The 23,223-nt window shown below is 44.3% G+C and overlaps 1 protein-coding gene across 1 annotated transcript in view; it reads left to right on the forward strand.

Moving 5' to 3' along the window:
- The window catches only part of ngfra (nerve growth factor receptor a (TNFR superfamily, member 16)), a 50,589-nt gene extending 34,286 nt beyond the window's left edge, over positions 1–16,303 (forward strand). Inside the window, exons 4-6 of the mRNA XM_064987645.1 lie at positions 4,583–4,820; positions 6,004–6,191; positions 12,506–16,303. Of these exons, the coding sequence (XP_064843717.1) occupies positions 4,583–4,820; positions 6,004–6,191; positions 12,506–12,552 (473 nt within the window). The 3' untranslated portion in view covers positions 12,553–16,303. The remainder of the gene's footprint in view (positions 1–4,582; positions 4,821–6,003; positions 6,192–12,505) is intronic.
- The last annotated feature ends 6,920 nt before the right edge of the window (positions 16,304–23,223 follow it).

Genomic DNA, 23,223 nt, shown 5'->3' on the forward strand with positions numbered 1-23,223 from the left:
GAGGATCGATCAACAACATTGTAGTTACTTCACAATACTAACCTAATTGGGTGAAAAGAGGGAAGCCTGTACATAATGCAAATATTCCAAAACATGCATCCTGTTTGCAACAAGGCACTAAAGTAATACTGCAAAAAATGTGGCAAAGAAATTCACTTTTTTCCTTAATATAAAGTGTTATATTTGTGTCAAATCAATAAATCACCTGTATCACTCTCCATATTTTCAAGTATAGTGGTGGCTGCATCATGTTATGGGTATGCTTGTAATCATTAAGGACTGGGGAGTTTTTCAGGATAAAAAAATATATGGAATGGACGAAGCACAGGCAGAATCCTACAGGAAACTTCAGTCTGCTTTCCACCAGACATTTGGAGATGAATTTGCCTTTCAGCAGGACAATAAACTAAAACACAAGGCCACATTTACACTAAAGTTGCTTACCAAGAAGACAATAAATGCTCCTGAGTAGGCCTAGTTACAGTTTTGACTTAAATCTACTTGAAGATTGCTGCCAAGGGTGCTTCTACAAAATGTTGACTCAGGGGTGTGAATACTTACGTAAGTGAGATATTTCTGTATTTCATGTCCTAATACATTTGCAAAAACAATTTAAAAAACGTGTTCACTTTGTCATATTTGTGTTTAGATGGGTGAGGAACACATCTACTTAATCCATTTTGAATTCAGGCTGTAACAACAAAATGTGAAATAAGTCAAGGGGTATGAATACTTTCTGAAGGCACTGTACAGGGTTAACTTTACAATACAAAACCTAAAATGCCAAATAAAATACAATTGAATAGCATTTCTCTATCCTCCTCCACTCCCCCTAATAAAATGTTATTCACCAACCTGGGCTCATAAAAGCTCAGGGAAGTTTTATTTGTTTCAGAGACGTTTAAAATCCATTGAAGCTGAAATAAAAGAGTTAAACCACGGCTGCCTTTGGGTAACACGCTTAGCCGACCGAGACAGGCACTGGAGCCGCGGGGTTATTTCCCAGTTAACTGCCTTACTTTCTAAATCAGCACAGGGCTGATGCATACATGCAGGTAAGCATGAGATATGAGAGAGAAACAGAGAGAAATAGAATAGGGAGAAAGAGAGAGAAAGAGGGCAAGGGTTTCAGAGGAATATAGAAAGAAAGAGAGGAAAAAGAGATACAGAAGGTTTGTGTTTGTGACAGTGAGTGTTGAGTCACTTTGACTCACTGTGATCACCCCAGATTGCCATCCGTAGGGTACCGGATGAAATGGACACGGCTATCAGAACTCACACACACCGTCTCCAAAGGTGTGAATAAATGGTGTGTGTGTGTGTGGTCATTGTAGAATTATGTGGCTGACGTAGTCGCTGCATGCACTGTATGGCTCACACAGTGGAACAAGTGGAAAGAGGGGAATTTGAAGTGATTGTGGAAATCTCATCTTTGGGATCCTCTTGTTTTATCACCATAATGCTAAACCAACTGTAACTGATTGGTGAATAGAGATGGAAGGAGAAGCGCACTTCCTGAAAGTTCAAGCATGTTCTGTTACACCTGCACTGGGACTGACAGACTGGAAACGTGACTACCATTCCTACTGGCCACACACTTGTGACCTGACCTTGGCCTAAAATAATTCCCTGCAATCGATACCATGCCTTTAAATAGGTTGAGTTTTATTTTTGTGTCTTGGTGTGAGGTGGCTCTGAGCAGGGAGTGTCCAGTGTGGATCGGTATTCTCTACAGTTTCAGTACACCTATCCCTCCCTACGGACAAAGGAATGTCCTGTCATCGCCAAGGAAACAGCCAGGAGATATCTAAGTCTTAACAAGCTGCAGAATTTAACAAATGTACCCTAAGATTCCCATCAGTGTCCCTGGGGAGCGTAAATAAATATGATATGCATTCAATCAATGTGGAGAAAGAAACTGAAAAACAGCCTTGTCAGTAATAAAAAGGAGTGCTTAATTTTGACAGTTCGTTATTATTGTGATGGTCCACTGCTTAACTTTGTGTCAAACTGTCAAGAGACCACATTACTGACCAGGACTGCCATTTCATACTTCACTGTGTTCTTAAAGTTCCATTGCACCCATTCTGGGAAACAATTAAGTACTTTACAGTGATTGTTTTGAATTAAAATAGTCAAAAATAAAGAAAAATAGCTTCTTAGCAAAGAGCAATTTCTCAAGTGGGGTGGGGAAAACTGAAAACTAGCTGTTATTGGCAGAGAGGTTTGGAACTCTCTTATTGGTCTATTAACTAATTTACAGCCTGGTGATGTCAAAACTCCATCCCACCAAAACAGGCAGAAATTTCAGGCAGTATTTTCAAACAGTTCTTTCACTAATATGGCATTATCATCATTTTCACAATTTCACAGTGTTATACCAACTTCACTCATAGTGTGGAAAGATACACTCACCAGCCAGTTTATTAGGTACACCACCACGTTTCACAAAAATGGATCACTCCTACAGACAGTGAGTCACTTGGCCATGGCTTGCTATCTAAAGCAGGCTGCCAGGCATCGAGGCATTCAGTTCCTGTTCGACTGAATGTTAGAATGAGCATAACGAGTGACCTAAGTGACTTTGATTCTGGTTTGATCGTCGGTGCCAGGCGCGCCGGATCCAGTATCTCAGAAACAGCTGGCCTCTTGGGCTTTTTACGAAGAGAATGGTGCAACAAACACAAAATCCAGTCAACGCCAGTCCTGTGGGGGACAACGACTTGTGGATAAGCAACAGCGAATGAGAATTACAAGAATCGGGCAAGCTAACAGGCGTGCCACAAACAGACAAATAACGGCGCACTATGTAGTAACGCACTATGTAGGAAATAGGGTGCCCTTTGGGATGCGGCCCTGGTGAGAGAGTCATGATGTGCTGCTGGGCTTGGGTTATTATGTGGGTGAGTGACAGTTTGCCTCCAATCTCCTCCTCCTCTAGAAGCATTCCCCCTTTTTCTCCAGATAGCATCTGAGCCGGAGCCCATCTGCCTATAAGAACTGGAGGTCGACCGATTATGATTTTTCAAAGCCGATACCGATTATTGGAGGACCGAAAAGCCGATACAGAATAATCGGCTGATTTTTATTTATTTATTTGTAATAAATGACAATTACAACAATACTGAATGAACACTTATTTTAACTTAATATAATACATCACAAAAATAAATGTAGCCTCAAATAAATAATGACACGTTCAATTTGGTTTAAATAATGCAAAAACAAAGTGTTGGAGAAGAAAGTAAAAGTGCAATATGTGCCATGTAAGAAAGCTAAAGTTTAAGTTCCTTACTCAGAACATGAGAACATATGAAAGCTTTTGGTTCCTTTTAACATGAGTCTTCAATATTCCCAGGTAAGAAGTCTTAGGTTGTAGTTATTATAGGAATTATAGGACTATTTCTCTCTATACCATTTGTATTTCATTAACCTTTGACTATTGGATGTTCTTATAGGCACTTTAGTATTGCCAGCCTAATCTCGGGAGTTGATAGTCTTGAAGTCATAAACAGCTGCTGGCAAACTCAGGAAAATGCTGTTTGAATGAAATCTTACGAGCCTGCTGGTGCCTACCATCGCTCAGTCAGACTGCTCTATCAAATCATAGACTTAGTTATAACATGATAAGACACAGAAATACAGCCTTAGGTCATTAATATGGCCGAATCCGGAAACTATTATCTCGAAAACAACACGTTTATTCTTTCAGTGAAATAGGGAACCGTTCTGTATTTTATCTAATGGGTGGCATCCCTAAATCTAAATATTCCTGTTACATTGCACAACCTTCAATGTTATGTCATAATTACGTAAACCTCTGGCAAATTAGGTGGCCCAAACTGTTGCATATACACTGACTCTGCGTGCAATGAACGCAAGAGAACTAGAGAACTAGAACTAGCGGACTAGTTAACTGTAAGGTTGCAAGATTGAGTCCCCCGAGCTGACAAGGTAAAAATCTGTCGTTCTGCCCCTGAACGAGGCAGTTAACCCAGCATTCCTAGGCCATCATTGAAAATAAGAATGTTTTCTTAACTGACTTACCTAGTTAAATAAAGATTAAATAAAGGTGTTATAAAAAATCTGTGTCCGGCCAAATCTGTGTCCAAAAATACAGATTTCCGATTGTTATGATTCCGATTAATAAGAACAAGCATTCACATGTGTGCACTGTCACTCAAACATCTGCTTAGGGACATCGTCGTGACTAAACCCAGGCTCAGAACTACTTGAAGAAGGATGTATACAGTTATAGTTTATGACATTTTATTTGTACATTATGGGGAAACGTATCTTTTGGTTTGGTTTTATTTCCCTGGTCCCCATTGTAAATTCCCTTTTTGATATACTGGTGTGCTGACTACAGTACCATGTGCTGGCTCCAAGGAGAATTGATGTAGGTTGTTTAGCCAATGATAATGTATTCCTACATTGGCTATTATTACTGCTGGTTAAGTGTGTGATTTAAAAAAAATAAAACATTCTTACTGTAAAATAATGACCTCATATGAAAATGACCTCTTCCTGTCTTATATAATAGCATTCTCTCCTTTTTCCTCTCTTTCTTCACTCTTCTTAGATCCTCTCCTCCCATCCTACACGTCTCCCACCACTCCCCTGGACCGGTCTTCCCTCTCTTTCACAGACATCTTCCCACCAGACAGCTCCAGCAGCCCCTCCCCGGGGGGAGAGAGCACCACGGCCCAGCCCAGCCCTCACTTCATCAGACCGGGCTTCAACGAGAACCTCATCCCCATCTACTGCTCCATCCTGGCTGCTGTGGTGGTGGGGCTGGTGGCCTACATCGTCTTCAAAAGGTGAGGGGCCATGGAGTGGGAGCATAGACAAAGCAGGGAGATAGGATATGAGCACAGGTAGAAGCAGCTATCACACAGATAGAAGCAGCTATCACACAGATAGAAACAGCTATCACACAGATAGAAGCAGCTATCGCACAGATAGAAGCATCTATCACACAGACAGAAGCAGCTATCACACAGATAGAAGCAGCTATCACAAAGATAGAAGCAGCTATCACACAGATAGAAGCAGCTATCACACAGATAGGACCAGAGACAAAGCAGGGAGGATGATACATGTATGCAGACAGTGGGCTCAGGCTGGAGGAGGGAGAGAGAGTGAACTAGGACAGAGAGGTTGACTTGTCAGGGAAGGGGAATGACAGGCAGGATGGTGTTTGAGTGATGTAGCCCATGGCTAAAGAAAGGCAGGGAGCCAGATAGAGAGTGACTGTATGGTGAAATATTCATGCCTGTTGTGAAATGGCAAGATATTGACCCAGTTACACCACATGATTACACACTCACACGCACACACACACGCACACGCACGCACACACACACACACACACAATAATGCATTTCAAAGGTCACACACTCAAAGTAAAAAGATTGACAGAGGTGAGTGACATATTTAACATTAGAAATTACACACACAGATGCACGTACACATACACACACACAAGCATTTGCACACAACACATACACGCCAATTCAGACGAACCATGTACCAAGTAAACAAGCTCATCATCAAATCCAGTATTGATTGTAAAGTGCAGTCCAGTTGAAATCCGAGTGGCTACTTCGTCAACACAAACAGTTACGGGGCTACTTTAATATCTGTCTCCTTCCACTGTATAAACAGGTCCAACACGGTCTGCTAAAAGGCCTTGATTGACTGATTGATTAGATTGGATCATTACGACTAGGAGGCTGTTCCAGCCAGAGACAACATTACAGTAAAAATGACTGAGGATAAAACCACTATGAAGCCAGAAGGCTTGTTTCCCTGCTGGTCCTTTCTGTTTACTGGAAGACTTTCAGAGATGTTTGATGACTGATCACTCCTCTTCCCTTCCACGTTTCCTGATGACCATCCCAATCACAAAACGTCCATTACTTGCATCACATCAATTAAACCACTTCTGGGAACACAGTGTTGTGGGCTTGACTCACTTCTTCTCCGTTCACACCTTCCCAGGTGGAACAGCTGCAAGCAGAACAAACAGCCGGCTAACAACCACCAAGCCACAGCAGCCAATCAAACGGTGACGCCGGAGGGGGAGAAGCTGCACAGCGACAGCGGCATCTCAGTGGACAGCCAGAGTCTGCAGGAGCAGCAGCATGCAGCCCAGGCCCAGACACAGACACACAGACAGGAACAGATAGGTGAGCTCTACAACACACACTGTACACTTATGGATTTTGTACATATTCTCACCCCTCGATGCTGTAATGGAAGTCTGTATGTCTGTGTGTTCCCCTGTTGGGTCTGTATGGAGATTCTATGCTAGCTGGACTAGGCATTTAGAGATGAAAGTGGTAACAAAGTGAATTTAGGATACATATTTTATTATTGTACATAGCGAGTCTCAGATATTATCCCGTTGTGTGTACATACTGAGACACGACTTTGGAAATGTCACCAAAGAAGTCTTAACATGGGTGGTTATGAAGGTGGGAAGGATGAGTAGTCTACACAATTTACATCTGATATCTGTGTTTTACCAATGTACAGTATACCCCTTTACCTATGCTACATGTGACCCAGCCTTTGATATTTGAGAGAGAGAGAGAGAGAGAGAGAGAGAAGAGAGAGAGAGAGAGAGGAGAGGACAGGGTGGTCCAGTATTCGGTGGGAGACAGCAGCACTGCCTTGTGGGAAATACATGATGAATGGTTGTGAAGGAGGAGAGCAACTTTTTAAATGGAACAAGTGAAAACAAAAGCAAGAGCTTCAGGAATGTGAAGTGGTCTCTCTATAGAGCCTGGAGCAACCTATCTTCCTTTAATTTAAAAATCCATGGCAGAGACACAGTCAGTCCTCTTATACTGAGGAGAACCATGCTCTACTTACTCCTCTCTCCATCTCTTTAGCTCTTTCAACTTATCTCTCTCTTTCTGTGTCTCTCTACATATCTACTCTTTCTCCCTCCCTTTCTATCTCCCCTTTTCTTTATCTCTCTCTCTGGAGTCTCAGTGGCGTGGCACAGTTTCTATCCACTCAGAGGAGTGATAGAGAGAGCTTTGTCGTCAACCTCCTAAGTGCTGAGCCAGAGCCTAAGGGGCCCCACACATCCAGTGACTCAGCATCTCTCTCTATGCAGTCATGAATGCATAACTGAAGAAGTTATGAAGTAGTAATGAGGTAGATCAGAAGACAATTATAAAGTTATGTTTGTGAATCGTGAGTTAACTTATGCACCATCACCTGATCTGACCCGGGACCTCTGCTGTTTTGGATCTTACCCACAACCTAAATGCATACCCATGCCCATGTGATGTTTGGGAAGCCTGGGAAATGCTGCTATTGTTTTATTTTGTGTTGTGGGAATTCTATTCATTTCCCCCCCACTCAGAAATGCAAAGCCTCAGTATAATGGAGAATTCCTGGGGATTAGCATGTGATTGGGTCATTGAGTAGATGCACACCCCTTTAACCCTTGTCTCTTTGTGTGATTGGCTCATTAGCAGGTGTTGTGTGATGGAGGCCAGGCCCGATCCCCCTGCCTGTTTAAATCTGATCCAGCAACAGTGTTTAATGTCTTGCTAATTAGCGTCAGCACTGTCTTCTGGCGCAGAAGCCATTAAAATACAGTACTGCACACAGCATGCTGTGGGCTGGGCGGCTACTCCACTAGTAAATGGGGACTTGTTAAAATATAAAACACCCAAGGGGGTGAGAATATGTACAATAAATCCATAAAATCATTTGGATTTCCCTTTTCAAATGAACCATATTTTACACATACAGTATGACTGAAAAGCCCACAGCAGTCTTTGTAGACGGTGTCATACCCAGTCAAAACAAGTCCATTAAGATTTCAAGTGAAATATGAAAGTCTATAAAAGATGTGCTTTGATTGACAAGCTCAAAAGGACTCCCCGCGTCCCTGCCTTGGGGTAAGAACTCCCAAAAGACTTACAGATATCTATAATACGTCTTCTCTACTCTCCAGTGCAATCTGGTGACCTTTTAAATAGCAATCTGTCTTTTCCCTCTGAGGCCCCTTCCCCTTTACGCTGGAGTATTCCTTCCTCAAGGGGCAGAGGGATGTTTAAAATTTAAATGAGACTCAAACCTCTCACTCATCTCTCATCATCGTGCCTCTTTCCTTAATCCAATCCCATTCTCTACCTGAACGATAGGAAACTGTCAATCAAAGTCTGCTCGTCCCAGGTTAGAGGGGCAGTGGGCTAATGCTAGTGTATTACAATGCTAGTGTAGTAGGAGTGTAGCTAGTGTAGTAGGAAAGTAACTATTAGGGGTAGGAGAATAGCTAGTGCAGTATGAGAGTAGCTAGTAAGGTAGAAGAGTAGCTAGTGGGGTAGGAGAGTAGCTAGTGGGGTAGAGGAGTAGCTGGTAGGGTATGAGAGTACCCGGTGGGGTAGGAGAGTAGCTAGTGGGGTAAGAGAGTAACTAGTAGGGTAGAAGAGTAGCTAGAAGGGTAGGAGAGTAGCTAGTGCATTGGGAGAGTAGCTAGTGCAGTAGGAGAGGAGCTAGCGTAGTAGTAGAGTAGCTAATGGGGTAGGAGAGTAGCTAGTAGGATAGGAGAGTAGCTAGTGGGGTAGGAGAGTAGCTAGTAGAGTAGGAGAGGAGCTAGATGGGTAGGATAGTAGTTAGTGGGGTAGGAGAGTAGCTAGATGGGTAGGAGAGTAGCTAGTGGGGTAGGAGAGTAGACAGTAGGGTAGGAGAGTAGCTAGTAGGATAGGAGAGTAGCTAGTGGGGTAGGAGAGTAGCTAGAGGGGTAGGAGACTGGCTAGTGGGGTAGAAGAGGAGCTAGATGGGTAGAAGAGTAGCTAGTGGGGTAGGGAAGTAACTAGTAGGGTAGGAGAGTAGCTAATGGGGTAGGAGAGTAGCTAATGGGGTAGGAGAGTAGCTAGTGGGGTAGGAGAGTAGATAGATGGTAGGAGAGTAGCTAGTAGGGTAGGAGAGGAGCTAGATGGGTAGGATAGTAGTTAGTGGGGTAGGAGAGTAGCTAGATGGGTAGGAGAGTAGCTAGTAGGGTTGAAGAGTAGCTAGATGGGTAGGAGAGTAGTTAGTGGGGTAGGAGAGTAGCTAGAGGGGTAGGAGAGTAGCTAGTGGGGTAGGAGAGTAGACACTAGGGTCTGAGAGTAGCTAGAGGGGTAGGAGAGTAGCTAGTGGGGTAGGAGAGTAGACAGTAGCTAGTAGGGTAGGAGAGTAGCTAGCTAGTGGGGTAGGAGAGAAGCTAGATAGTAGGATAAGAGAGTAGCTGGTGGGGTAGGAGAGTAGCTAGTAGGGTAGGAGAGTTGCTTGTAGAGTAGGAGAGTAGCTTGTGGGGTGGGAGAGTAGCTAGTAAGGTAGAAGGGTAGATAGATGGTTAGGAGAGTAGCTAGTGCATTGGGAGAGTAGCTAGTAGAGTAGGAGAGTAGCTAGTGTAGTAGGAGAGTATCTAGTGGGATAGGAGAGTAGCTAGTAGGGTAGAAGAGTAGCTAGTAGGGTAGGATAGTAGTTAGTGGGGTAGGAGAGTAGCTAGTGGGGAAGAAGAGTAGCTAGTGTAGGAGAAGAGTAGCTAGTGGTATGAGAGTAGCTAGTGGGGTAGGAGAGTAGATAGATGGTAGGAGAGTAGCTAGTAGGGTAGGAGAGGAGCTAGACGAGTAGGATAGTAGTTAGTGGGGTAGGAGAGTAGCTAGATGGGTAGGAGAGTAGCTAGTAGGGTTGAAGAGTAGCTAGATGAGTAGGAGAGTAGTTAGTGGGGTAGGAGAGTAGCTAGTGGGGTAGGAGAGTAGCTAGAGGGGTAGAAGAGTAGCTAGTGGGGTAGGAGAGTAGACACTAGGGTCTGAGAGTAGCTAGAAGGGTAGGATAGTAGCTAGTGGGGTAGGAGAGTAGACAGTAGGGTAGGAGAGTAGCTAGAGGGGTAAGAGAGTAGCTAGAGGGGTAGGAGAGTAGCTAGTAGAGTTGGAGAGTAGCCAGTGGGGTAGGAGAGTAACTAGTAGCGTAGAAGAGTAGCTAGATGGTTAGGAGAGTAGCTGGTGCATTGGGAGAGTAGCTAGTAGGGTAGTAGAGTAGCTAGCTAGTGGGGTAGGAGAGAAGCTAGATAGTAGGATAAGAGAGTAGCTGGTGGGGTAGGAGAGTAGCTAGTAGGGTAGGAGAGTTGCTTGTAGAGTAGGAGAGTAGCTTGTGGGGTGGGAGAGTAGCTAGTAGGGTAGAAGAGTAGATAGATGGTTAGGAGAGTAGCTAGTGCATTGGGAGAGTAGCTAGTAGAGTAGGAGAGTAGCTAGTGTAGTAGGAGAGTAGCTAGTGGGATAGGAGAGTAGCTAGTAGGGTAGAAGAGTAGCTAGTAGGGTAGGATAGTAGTTAGTGGGGTAGGAGAGTAGCTAGTGGGGAAGAAGAGTAGCTAGTGTAGGAGAAGCTAGATAGTAGGATAAGAGAGTAGCTGGTGGGGTAGGAGAGTAGCTAGTAGGGTAGGAGAGTTGCTTGTAGAGTAGGAGAGTAGCTTGTGGGGTGGGAGAGTAGCTAGTAGGGTAGAAGAGTAGATAGATGGTTAGGAGAGTAGCTAGTGCATTGGGAGAGTAGCTAGTAGAGTAGGAGAGTAGCTAGTGTAGTAGGAGAGTAGCTAGTGGGATAGGAGAGTAGCTAGTAGGGTAGAAGAGTAGCTAGTAGGGTAGGATAGTAGTTAGTGGGGTAGGAGAGTAGCTAGTGGGGAAGAAGAGTAGCTAGTGTAGGAGAAGAGTAGCTAGTGGTATGAGAGTAGCTAGTGGGGTAGGAGAGTAGTTTGTGCAGTAGAAAGCTGGTGTAGTAGGGAGTAAAGCCCTTTCTGTTGAGGAGGCAGCCCTGGGATGTGGATGAGGTAGACAGCAAGAGCTTTAGAGCAGGACAAATACTGATGTATTGCGTTGTCCAAAGCACTTTGAGACTAAATGAAGAGCTATATAAATGCTAATCCATTATTAGTATTAATCATGAATAAATGTAACATATTGTAGTGAGGACCTCTGTATTGAGTAAAATAGAATAACTTGAGTCTGTATTGACTCAGTTCTAAAATAAAGAGGGATGTCAGTGGTGGGAGGGGTACAGTGTGACAATCAGACAGAGAAGCTAGGGCCAGGTCACATTTACATTTTACATGTACACTTTGGTAATTTAGCCGATGCTCTGACTTACAGTCAGTGCATTCAATTAAGGTAGCTAAGACAACCACAAATCACAGTCCCTGTTTAAGCTAAATCCCATCACAGAGAGGATAATCGAATGTGAGGAGGAATGTGAGACGCCTCAAGGTGCCAGAGGCAATGACGTACATGTAACTGCCGGCTGATTGACAGGTAGTGTATGAGGGGTCTGGTTAGGGCTGGTCAGGGCTGGTCAAATGACCCTGGGGCAACAGAAAGTAATCAGCATGTCTCCTGTATTCCATTCTTGCCATTAAGAGGAGAGCAGTTGATTGCCTATTCACTACCGATCTCAATCTCAGTCTTCATCAGCTATTTTTAAAGCTTCGGAGTGGCCTGAAATCAAATCAGCATCGGCTGAACATGCTAATGGAAGATCGACTGTTAGATCGACTATTCTGAACATGCCCAGTAGAATTTAATCAGATAAAGACTGGTCAATAGCTTAGAAATGGAATGGGTGAAACAGTGGTTCCCATTTAAAGCAACCATTACATTTTCTGTGTCAACAAAATGTATCAAGGAAGCCACCAACTGACTCAGTAGGTTTACATTTGCAGTCTAGGGAGGACTGCATGAACCAGTCAAAGTGGAGATCCTGAAGGAAGGGGAAGGAAAACAAGTATTCTGCTGCTGTCATGAAAAGACAGAATGATTCAGCAAGACTGCTCAGTGTCTGTCTGCAGTGTCTGTCATGCCTGCAGGATGGCTGTCTAAAAGGGAAGGAGAACAAGTCACAGACTGCATGACGTGCTCTGGAGAGAATCTACATGAGAGCTAAAGGAGAGCCAGAGGAAAAAGAGAGGATTTCAGAAAAAAATGGAATGTGTGTAGAATGAGAGAAGATCGACTGTAGCAGAAGCTCCGCCTCTGTGTGCACCACATACACTTAAACAGGCCTGATGATGTCATAGCGTGGTTGATACAAAAAAGCCCTTCTTGTGAACCTTTAGAATTAGAGCTCTCTTCTGGCTGGCACAGGGGTGCATTGATCAAGACAAAAAAACAACCAGTGAGCTCGGAGCTCCTCTAAAAAACGCCTCTGCATTCCGGAAGCGTTTCCATGGCACCTCTCAACTGACAACAGGTTGAGGGCTTGTGGGAAAAGGGGACATTTGTCCCACTTCCTCACTCCCTGTAGTAATGAGTTCAGTGAAACAGTTGGAGGGGTTGATGAGTTTGTGACCTCACAAGGCCCCCTACAGGGCAAAGTGTGTCAGAGTGGACACAGCATCATAGACCGTTGACCACTGATACTGTGTTACTTCATACGACCAGAGAACATCTGCATGCTTCACCACTGATCATATATGTTTTTAACATGTTTCTCTCTCTCTCTTTCTCAGTGGTGAGGGTGGATGGGGGACCTGACTCACCTCCCCCCCAGGTCTGAGGAAAAGGAGAAGCCGCTGACAGGAAGGAGGAAAAGGAGGAGAGGGGGAAGTGTGGTTGCCATGGAAACCGTGATGTGGGAACGGACATACAGTATAAGAGTACAGACTGAGTGGGCTTCTTGGATACAACAAGGAAGTTGACGACATTATCGCCCCTTTTCACCAAGTGTGGCCACTGGTTTCTGACTGGCCTCTTGTCCCAGTATGGACCCTTATTAGACAGACTGGAGCATCAGAGGCTGACCCAGTATCTCTACACAGAACTCAACTCTGCCAGTGTGTCTTTGAATACTAAACCTCTCCGCCAGTACCAACCCTAACACCAACACCAACACCAAACACCAACCCTCTGCCTCAAGTCACTAAAGTTGCAATATCACTACCACCCATAATCCAAGAAGCATCACTGTGTTAGATATCCTGGTCTCCGTCTTTTCTGTCAGCTGGTGTTGACCAATCATTATGAAAAGTGTGTTAGTATGTTATCCCATGAAGAAGTTTCATCCTGTGTCCCCATAAGTTCACTGCCAACTTCCTTTGACCCTTTGCTAAAATTATTATTCATCCACCCCACGATTCCCCCCTACTCACTCATATTATCAAATGTTTGTGCCTCAGAGGTAGATAAACTCTCTGTCCCCTCTCTTCCCTTGTCTGTACTCTCTCTCTCTCTCAGCGTGTAACTATTTGTCCCTCTTTCCATCCCTCCATCTATACCTATCCTATCCTAGTGTGTTCTCAGGGCAAGTCCTGCAGTAGTCTCTCCGTCACACCTCCCAGACTGTCTTCTCAGACCTCAGCAGCAGCCTGTTGTAATCCTCCATGTGATCCTGTCTGATAGTATCCCACTGTTATCTATTCAACACAACTCAGTGGGGGAACTGTTATGCTGCGTTTAGATGGTACGAGGTAGACGGCGTCCGGATGTCATTGTTTTCAATGAGAGCACGACGGTAAATGCCGTTGAGGTCACAGTAGACGAGACATGCCACCAGAGTTAAAATATTTAAACTTTTGTTGTCTGTCGTAGCGTTGTTTTCTACCGGATGTTGATTTGCACTGTTTGTTTTCCGAAATCACCATAGCAACACATACCGTCGTGCTGGCTTGCTTTCTTCTTGTATGACGGTTTCTGCGTCCCTCGTCTAAATGCAGCATTAGTCACCTATTCCAAAATCTCCTATCCTTTTTCTTACCACAGACACAGACAAGGTGTACAGGGACTGACACATTTGTGTTGTTGTTATACTGTTGCCTCTGATTACTGTGCTCTTCTCATTGGCTGTGGATCATTCCATCATTCTGTCACCGCAACATGATACACCATCCCTCCTCTGTTTTCTGACACACTTGACTCCTTTCCTCCATCCAACATGGACTCCAGGATTCTATTGGAATGATTCATGCTTTGAATGTAACAGATTCGAGATGTTTCTCTCATGTCTGTTTGTGCCACATCCACCTCTCTTAGTGGTTTGTGTTACAAGGCCTCCTCAGCAGTGCAGCTCCATTACCCCAGGAGCTGTGATATGCAATATGAGGAGCAATTTTGGACTATTGAACATTGCTGACTCATTGACCTGACGCGTAATGTGATGTCCGAGGACACCCCCGGACAGGGCCAAACAGGAAGGATATAACCCCACCCACTTTGCCAAACCAGGGAACTGGTGACATCATCAGAAAGAGGCTCTGCAGTATCAGTATTCGAGGCTGTTCCATGGTAGCCTGACGAGAGTTGTCTAGAAATAGTATACAGAGTTTATATACAGATACTGTATAGTAGGCTATACTCAAGACTCTCCTTAATTATCCATTATATTGTACTTGCTAATGAGTGGAGACATGGGACACTCGTCAGAGACTTCCGTCTCACTGAAATAAACACAAGCACTTGCACACACACACTCACGTGCAGATATGTGTGTGTGCTAAAGAGTGTGCGGTGGCGCTAATGTGTCTGCTGCGGTATGGTATGGTAGGGGTATGGGTGTAAACACAGGGGCCATTAGGGAGACATTCCTGACAGGCAGGTATAATTACCTCAGGGTTTCAGGTTCATTTAGCTTCACTCAGTCAGCTGGCTCTCATCTGAATCCCTCTGTTATGTATTGCACAGAGACATACAGAACGCTTTTAAAGTGGCAACAATGTGACATTACCATTACTCACCTCTCATGTGTCAGAGAGCAGTGACATTTTACTGTATCACAATAGTGATCTGAAGCACTTATACACCCCCCCCCCCCCCCCCCCCCCAACACACTCTCTCTGATGATAAACTGTATGTATGTGTTGCCTTGGATCACTTTTGTATGTATCTATATTGGCACGCAGCATACTGAACACGCAGTAGGTATTAGATGTTAGCAATGTAGCTACGCTTACTGTAACTGTACTGTTTTGAAGTCCAGGTTTGATTCCCAGGGACATGCGATTACTCAGGGTCCCTTTGGTGTGGTTTGGTGCTTGAATTTAGATGTAGGTAGACAGCAAAGTAGAGATATTAGCAGATACTTTTGTGTGTTGTGAGAGAGAGAGAGATATTCTGGCATAGCAAAGATACAGCAGGGAAGACGCTCTCATAGTAGTGAGTTTTAAGGCTTTTGAATAGAAAACAGACCAACACACCCACACTATATTCCCCCTGGAGGCCTCTTTCTGCTTGTGACATATCCAGTGGCTTTACACACGCAGTGTTTCACACAATATTATTGACAGCAGTGTGATTCATATTGCTCCACCATGGAAGTGCAGTAGGACCCAGTGGACCAACAGATTGGCATAATACCACTGACTGACTGGAGGGACTGTCATCTAGGACTGGTGAACAACTGAACCTTTCACTGTGGCTGGCGGCCCCACGGGCCCAATCTAACACTGTGCTGTCTCACAGGTGAATAGAGGTGTCAATATAGAATCTACAGTATGACTCAATCTGTACAGTTCCTCCACAGCAGGGGAGTGAGTGAAGAGTAGAGTGAAGGGAGATAATATAAGAATGTAAAGCTGAATAACGTTACAGACATAAATATGCAAAACATTCAATGTTCTTCTATTGTTTTTGTTATGAATATTATTCTCTTTTTTGAAATCAGTATTTTTTTGTAAACGGTTTCTTGTTTTAGCACTTATTAGATGTAATAGGCACACTCAAAGACTGTGCTATACAAGTGCCTGTGTACAGAGTCAGGTGTCTTTGAGTTATGTTCAGAACACTTTCTGTTGTTCTTCTTCTTCTGTTTTTATTCTCACTTGTTGTATGATCTGTGTTTTGTTTCACCATTTGAGTGTTAATGAAGGTTTCAGGAAGTATAGGCCATAGTATAAAATGTACTACTAATGTTGTTGAAATCCATATAGCATCATCTACGTACATGCCAATTGCTGTGGTCCTATTTTACCGACCACAATATACTCTATCTACAGTGCAAAAGTGGCAATATGTGATGAGCATGACCAGTATGTTTTTACATGTTCAGTTTGTCCAGAGGTTGTGGACAGACATGCCATGTATGAGGAGGATTCACTGTGATTCTCTATGGTAATATCCAAGATATAATAAATCCACACGGAAATTTCAGACCCCCCCCCCCCACCCCCCAAAAGCTGAATGTTACATGTACTTACCTATTAGTGTAAAATGCATTGTGTAAATGTGAATTTCTTAGAGTTGTTACAATATATAAATACACTATAAAATTGAAAAAGCAAACAAATTAATTATCTGATAGAATAAAAACAAATGTAATTGCACCTTTGTCAAGTCATTTGTCCCCAATACTGAATGTTGATAATGTAGCAAGTCAGCTGATGGATTCTCATTCCCTACCGTGAATTTGTTGTTGCTTGGGAAAGAAATATAGTGGACACAATACACTGAAATATGCTTCTTCGCTTAAAACATCTCAAATTGCCAATGTTTATGTAACGGCTTTCGTCTGGTGAAGGACAAGCGGAACAAAATGCAGCGTGGTATTTTTGAGACATGTTTAATGACGAATGAACAAACGAACTATACAAAAACAACAGACGGAACGTGAAAACCTATACAGCCTATTTTTTTTTTTTATAAAAATAATTTATTATCTTCAATACCATTCATTCTTTACAACTCATAATTTACATACATACTCAAATAATGGTATTTTTAATTAAACTAATTAAACTGAACATAAACCCAAACAAAACCTCAGGGGAGCATCTTCCCTCCCCGTCACCCTACAAAATACCTTTCCCTATCTCCCCGTCCCTAATCTATCCTCTTACAAATCTAAATGACACCCAGCCCTAATCCCCCTTCCACCTCTCCCGTGCAGCATGCTGCCCTCACTTCCTCTCCTCCCTCTTCATCCTCCCCCTCAAATCTCCTTCCACTCTCCCTTCCACCCCCCAATCTCTCCCTGTCTTCACCATGTTCTGCCTTGCTTCCCACAGCCCCCGTTTAAAGAGACTCATGAGAAGCCAGAGCAGATACCTGTCCCTATCCGTCCCTCTCGCTCTCCCTACACCCCTCTCTAACCTGGCCCACGTCAATACAAAATCCCCCTTTACCAAACCTAACAACACCCGTGCCCTAGCCCATACTACTCTGGCAAAGGTACAGTCCCAAAAGACATGGCGCACAGTCTCAGAGTCACAGAGGATCTTGGACAGGTGAGGGATGAGGATCTTGGACAGGTGAGGGATTGCACCAAACTATACCGGTACAAGATGGAACGTACCGGCAAACACTTATGAAGGCTCAACCAATTCAGGTCCTTGAGCCTGTTGTCCAGACCCTGCACCTGCACTCCCTCCCAGACCACTTCCGAGATGCCCACTACAGGCGCCGGACTCCCTGCCTTTCTGACCTCCTCGTACAGGTGCCTGTGATCTAAACCTACTCGGGCAACTTCAACCTCAGGGTGCGCACGCAGCCACTTGGCCGCATGACCAAAGTGCCATGGCAGCTGTTCCGCCCGAGGACCCGTGTTAGACCACACCATTATGCTTCTCGCCTGATACGAGAAAAATACTCGCAGGAGGTAACCGGACGGGTGTATCACTGGCTGAGCAAGCTCCGTTAACAAGAAAGAAACAAAAATTGTGTCCAGCTTGAGGGGGAAATGTGGTATCCCCCTACCTCCCTCCCCGATGGGACAGATCATGCGTGCCCTGGCGACCCACTCGCACCTGCCACTCCACATAAACTGAAACACAAGCCTCACTAGAGGCCTCCTCAGACAAGCCGGCAATGGGTAGATGTACGCCAAATACAAAAGAGACGGCAACACCTCCACCTTTAGGACCAGGACTTTGCCCATAAAAGACAAATACCTAGCTTTCCACATTGCTAGCTTCCTCTGTACCACTGCGATACGCATGTTCCAGTTTAGCGTCGCTGAGCTTGAGGTCTCAAAATGGACCCCGAGAATCCTCAGGGCCCCCTCACAGAGAGATAAACCCCCAGGCACATCCGTTCTACCGCGCCATCTTCCGAAAAACTTGACGGAAGACTTTGCATGGCTTTGCATGGCGCTCGTTCTCTTCTCTTCCAAAACAAGAAAAAAAGAAAATCCAAAGTGACCGAGCCTATCTGGTGAAACTACACAGAGACAGGAACAATCACCCACGAAATGCTCAAAGAATATGGCTGCCTAAATATGGTTCCCAATCAGAGACAACGATAATCACCTGCCTCTGATTGAGAACCGCCTCAGGCAACCATTGACTTTTCTAGACAACCCCCAAGACAAAACACACCACAAAAAACCCATGTCACACCCTGGCCTGTCCAAATAAATGCAGACAACACAATATACTTCGACCAGGGCGTGACAGTTTAACACTGGTAGTCGGCTATCTCTCCTGGGAAATCCTTGATTACAACAATATTGGACAGCACCCAGTACAAACTCTCCCAACCCTCATCTATAACTGATCTTTTATCAACAGTTACAGGAATAATCTCTGTGGGTTTGTGTCTCATTGACAGTTTTGGCTTTCTGTATGAAAATACCCAAAATGTTCCCATTTAGAATTACCCCCAAAGTATTTCTGAAAAAGGCCTCAAGCTAATGAAAATAAAATGTTAAAACCACAAAGTATGGAGCATGTGACCTTAGCCAAACCACAGTTAAAAACAGGACCATATGTGAGGGTTCATTGGACTGTTGGAGTCTCGTTCTCTATTCTCTTATCATCAGGTAAGCGTTCACAAACATGGAGTCACCATCGATGTCTGGTAGATATGGTTCGTACACACACACACACACACACACACACACACACACACACACACACACACACACACACACACACACACACACACACACACACACACACACACAGTGTGATAAATTGCTGAATCATCAGAATGTGCGGTTGATCCCAAACCAGCAAACCAGATGGGAGCTAGACACGCTACATAGTTTAATTTGATTAACCAGGACTGTTCAAACAGAGGCGCTAATCAAATGCTGAAATGTATTTTATTCCTACCTGAACATTAATCAAGAGCATGAGTCAGCTGAAATTTCAAAGAAAGAAACATCGTTAAAGAGAGAAAAAAGAACAACCATGAATAAAATGGATGCATGTGGAGATCGGGGGAAAAGCGTTCAGAAATGGGATTGAGGCGATTACATTCAATGTGGATGATGTCATTAATTATGCTTACTGTAAAAAGTATATGCAAACACTGACCTTCATAAGTCTAACATTCAACTTTTTGGTGTTTTGTGTAACAGATGTCTCTGTCACGTATGCTCCCTCTCCGGCCTCTAGGTCATCAGGCTGCTGATTATCCCGCACACCTGTCACCATCGTCTCGCGCACCTGTGCCTCATGACACTCGCCTGGACTCCATCACTTCCTTGATTATCTTCCCTTATATCTGTCACTCCCCTTGGTTCTTTCCTCAGGTGTTATTGACTCTGTTTTGATGTCGGTGCGTTGTTTGTGTTTCGTGTTTATTGTTTCATTTATTAATTAAAATACTTACTCCCTGAACTTGCTTCCCGACTCTCAGTTCACTCGTTACAGTCTCTTTCCATACACCACTGTTTGGAGGCTGGAAATGCATGTACAGTGCATTCAGAAAGAGGTTGAAGGAATTGTCTGTACAGCTCCAAGACAGGATTGTGTTGAGGCACAGATCTGGGGAAGGGTACCAAAACATTTCTGCAGCATTGAAGGTCCCCAAGAACACAGTGGCCTCCATTAATCTTAAATGGAAGAAATTTGGAACCACCAACAACCTTCCTTGAGCTGGCCGCCCGTCCAAATTGAGCAATCGGAGGAAAAGGGCCTTGGTCAGGGAGGTGACCAATGACCTGATGGCTACTCTGACAGAACTACAAAGTTCCTCTGTGGAGATGGGAGAATCAGTAAAAGGCACATGACAGCCAACTTGGAGTTTGCCAAAAGACACCTAAAGACTCTCAGACTATGAGAAACAAGATTCTCTGGTGTGATAAAACCTGAATGTCTGAGTGCCAAGCATTACGTCTGGAGGAAACCTGGCACCATCCCTACGGTGAAGCATGGTGGTGGCAGCATCATGCTGTGGGGATATTTTTCAGCGGCAGGGACTGGGCGACTAGTCAGGATCGAGGGAAAGATGAATGAAGCAAAGTACAGAAAGAATATTGATGAAAAACTGCTCCAGAGCGCTCAGGACCTCAGACTGGGGCAAAGGTTCACTTTCCAACAGGACAACAACTCTAAGCACACAGCCAAGACACCGCAGGAGTGGCTTCTGGACAAGTCTCATAATGTCCTTGAGTGGCCCAGCCAGAGCCTGGACTTGAACCCGAACAAACATCTTTTTTTTAGAGACCTGAAAATAGCTGTGCAGCGATCCTCCCCATCCAACCTGATAGAGTTTGAGAGGATCTGCAGAGAAGAATGGAAGAAACTCCCCAAATACAGGTGTGCCAAGCTTGTAGCATCATAGCCTCAAGTCTTCTTGGGTGTAATTGCTGCCAAAGGTGCTTCAACAAAGTACTGAGTAAAGGGTTTGAATACTTATGTAAATTTGATATTTCAGTTATTTATTTATTTATAAATGTACAAACATTCCTAAAAACCTGTTTTTGCTTTGTTATTATGGGGTACTGTGTGTGGATTGATGAGGTAAAAAAACAATTTAATGTTACAGAATAAGGCTGTAACATAACAGAATGTGGAAAAAGTCAAGGGGTCTGAATACTTTCCGAAGGCACTGTATGTTGAGAGTGGATGAATGTGCGTGGGTAGCCTAGTAAAGGATTCCTTTGAAGTGATTGCATTTAAAAGTTAAATGACAAATATTTACAACAAGGTCTACAGAGATCCTATTGAATTAATAGCAGTTCTATATGGAATTCTATGATTAGGCCCATAGAAAATACACCCCTGCTAACCTGAATGTTACAGAAACTCTGACTTGGTGTACTGTCTCCTTTATCTCATCCACTGACCATGTTGAATAGCCTGTGAGACATCAGAACTCTTACCACACATTGTTGTCTCTACAGACTCTGGTAAGCAGAGCCTTTGCCTGTTGGAAGCAGTTCAGAATAAGGTCAAGGTGATTGACTAAGGCATCGTATTGCCTGATCGAAGACGACACAGGCGTAGGCCTAGAACAAGGCAGGCCTGAGAGAAAGTGATTCACATACACGGAAAAACACTCCCAGAATGTGTTGGCACACGCAGTCAACCCAAAGACAGCTGCAGAGCCACCCTATAGTCTTTCATCCCTTTCTGAACATAGACCACAGATTGGTAGGTAGGACTACTGCTGTACTGAGATCATTATCAAGTCGCTCTGTTTCTGTTCCTGCTGCTGGGTTTTACTGGGGATTCTCAGGTGTTTGTTTACAAGTCTCTGTAGTGGTCTGTGTGGGGAGATGGCTGGAACAGGCTACAGGGCATCATCCAACATGTCGGTTTCCTGTCCTCTACTCTCTGGGCTAGTAGAAACTGGTGTTAGAACTTGGTGTTAGAACACCCATGAGGAAACCATCTGGAACACCACAGCAATTAACACATGAGAAAATCAAACAGTCCCACCCATCCTCCATTCCTACATCCTCCCACACAGGTGGAGAGGGACCACCCTGTCTGACACTCTGCCTTATGAGAGAGGGAGAATAGGGAAAGAGAGACATACCCCTCCCTGGGATGGAGACCAGCTGTGAGTGCCCGACCCTGTAAGTGTCTTGCCCCACTCCCCTCAACCCACCCACTCACACACACCCTTACTCATCTATATCCAATTATCTGTTTCCAATGCTGCAGTACTAGTGATACTGTTGAGCACTTAAAAGTCATTCACAACCTACAGCATTGCAACACAAATTGTACTCCCTCCCTCCCTCCCGTCCCTACCACACCCCACAACACTTTCACTCATACAAAAGTCTGTCAAATGAGGCCACACACACTCACACATGCAGCCATATATGCACACAAGCACGCACGGACACACACACACAAATGAGGCAATTGGCCTGTCACTGTTTCTTCATTACGTGATTCCGTTCCCATTGTGTTAACCATTGACCACAATGACAGCACCACCCACCTGTCTATTTGTGACAGTTGCCTTGAAAAGGAACTAATCCTATTTTCCAACAGCTGAGTTTCACATGGTCTGCAGACATTGGGGTGATTTAACTGCAATACGATAATTTGTCTGTAATTTACGTACCAGTATCGGACTGATGTCTCATGCCTTAACAAACCATTGTGGTTGGCTGCTAAACACAGACACCTGGTTGTTGATAATCAGCAGAGCTTTTACAGTAATGGGATACAAACAGAAAGGATCCGACACAACACTTTGTCTGCATTCATCTCTGCTCTGACACACCTGAGTCTCTGGGAGTTCTCTTCAATCGCTACTTTGTTGATAAAACAAGACAGGATTTATTTCCTTGTAATTATCTCTTCCTGTTGTCCCAGTGGATTTAAGCGTCTATTATACGCACGCATACGCACACACACACACACACACACTAAACAGATGCTGGCATACACAAACTGATTTTCCAGACAGGAAGGCATACAACACCATAGTCTGGAGTCTGATCCGGTACAGATCAAACACACTCAGACATTCCTGATAATACCAAGGTGAACGGAACAGGGTAAAATTATATTCCACCATTAGACCAAGCCAAGTCCTGCTTTGCATTGTTGGTATCAGTTACATGAACGTGAGAAAGTGAGGAAGCAGCCTACCTATCCTTCCAAACTCCTAATGCAACAAGGGCTGTGGGCCAAACAAGAGAGGCTTGGTTTCAAAGACTGCAACAGTTGACTTTTTCTCCGTACTTTGTCCCATCATTCAAACCCACCAATTGCTGTCACCAACAATGTACTGTGAGTTTCTTTTTCTCTGCAGGGCTCAGATGCATTTGGCTCTATGCCGTCTGAACACCAAGCATCTCCTACATGCAGATGGTGGGTATGTGGGCCCCTGTGTGTATAGCATGTGACTGCATGCAGATGGTGGGTATGTGGGCCCCTGTGTGTATAGCATGTGACTGCATGCAGATGGTGGGTATGTGGGCCCCTGTGTGTATAGCATGTGACTGCATGCAGATGGTGGGTATGTGGGCCCCTGTGTGTATAGCATGTGACTGCATGCAGATGGTGGGTATGTGGGCCCCTGTGTGTATAGCATGTGACTGCATGCA

Source organism: Oncorhynchus masou, chromosome 15 (assembly GCF_036934945.1).
Source record: "Oncorhynchus masou masou isolate Uvic2021 chromosome 15, UVic_Omas_1.1, whole genome shotgun sequence".
Lineage (NCBI taxonomy): Eukaryota > Metazoa > Chordata > Actinopteri > Salmoniformes > Salmonidae > Oncorhynchus > Oncorhynchus masou.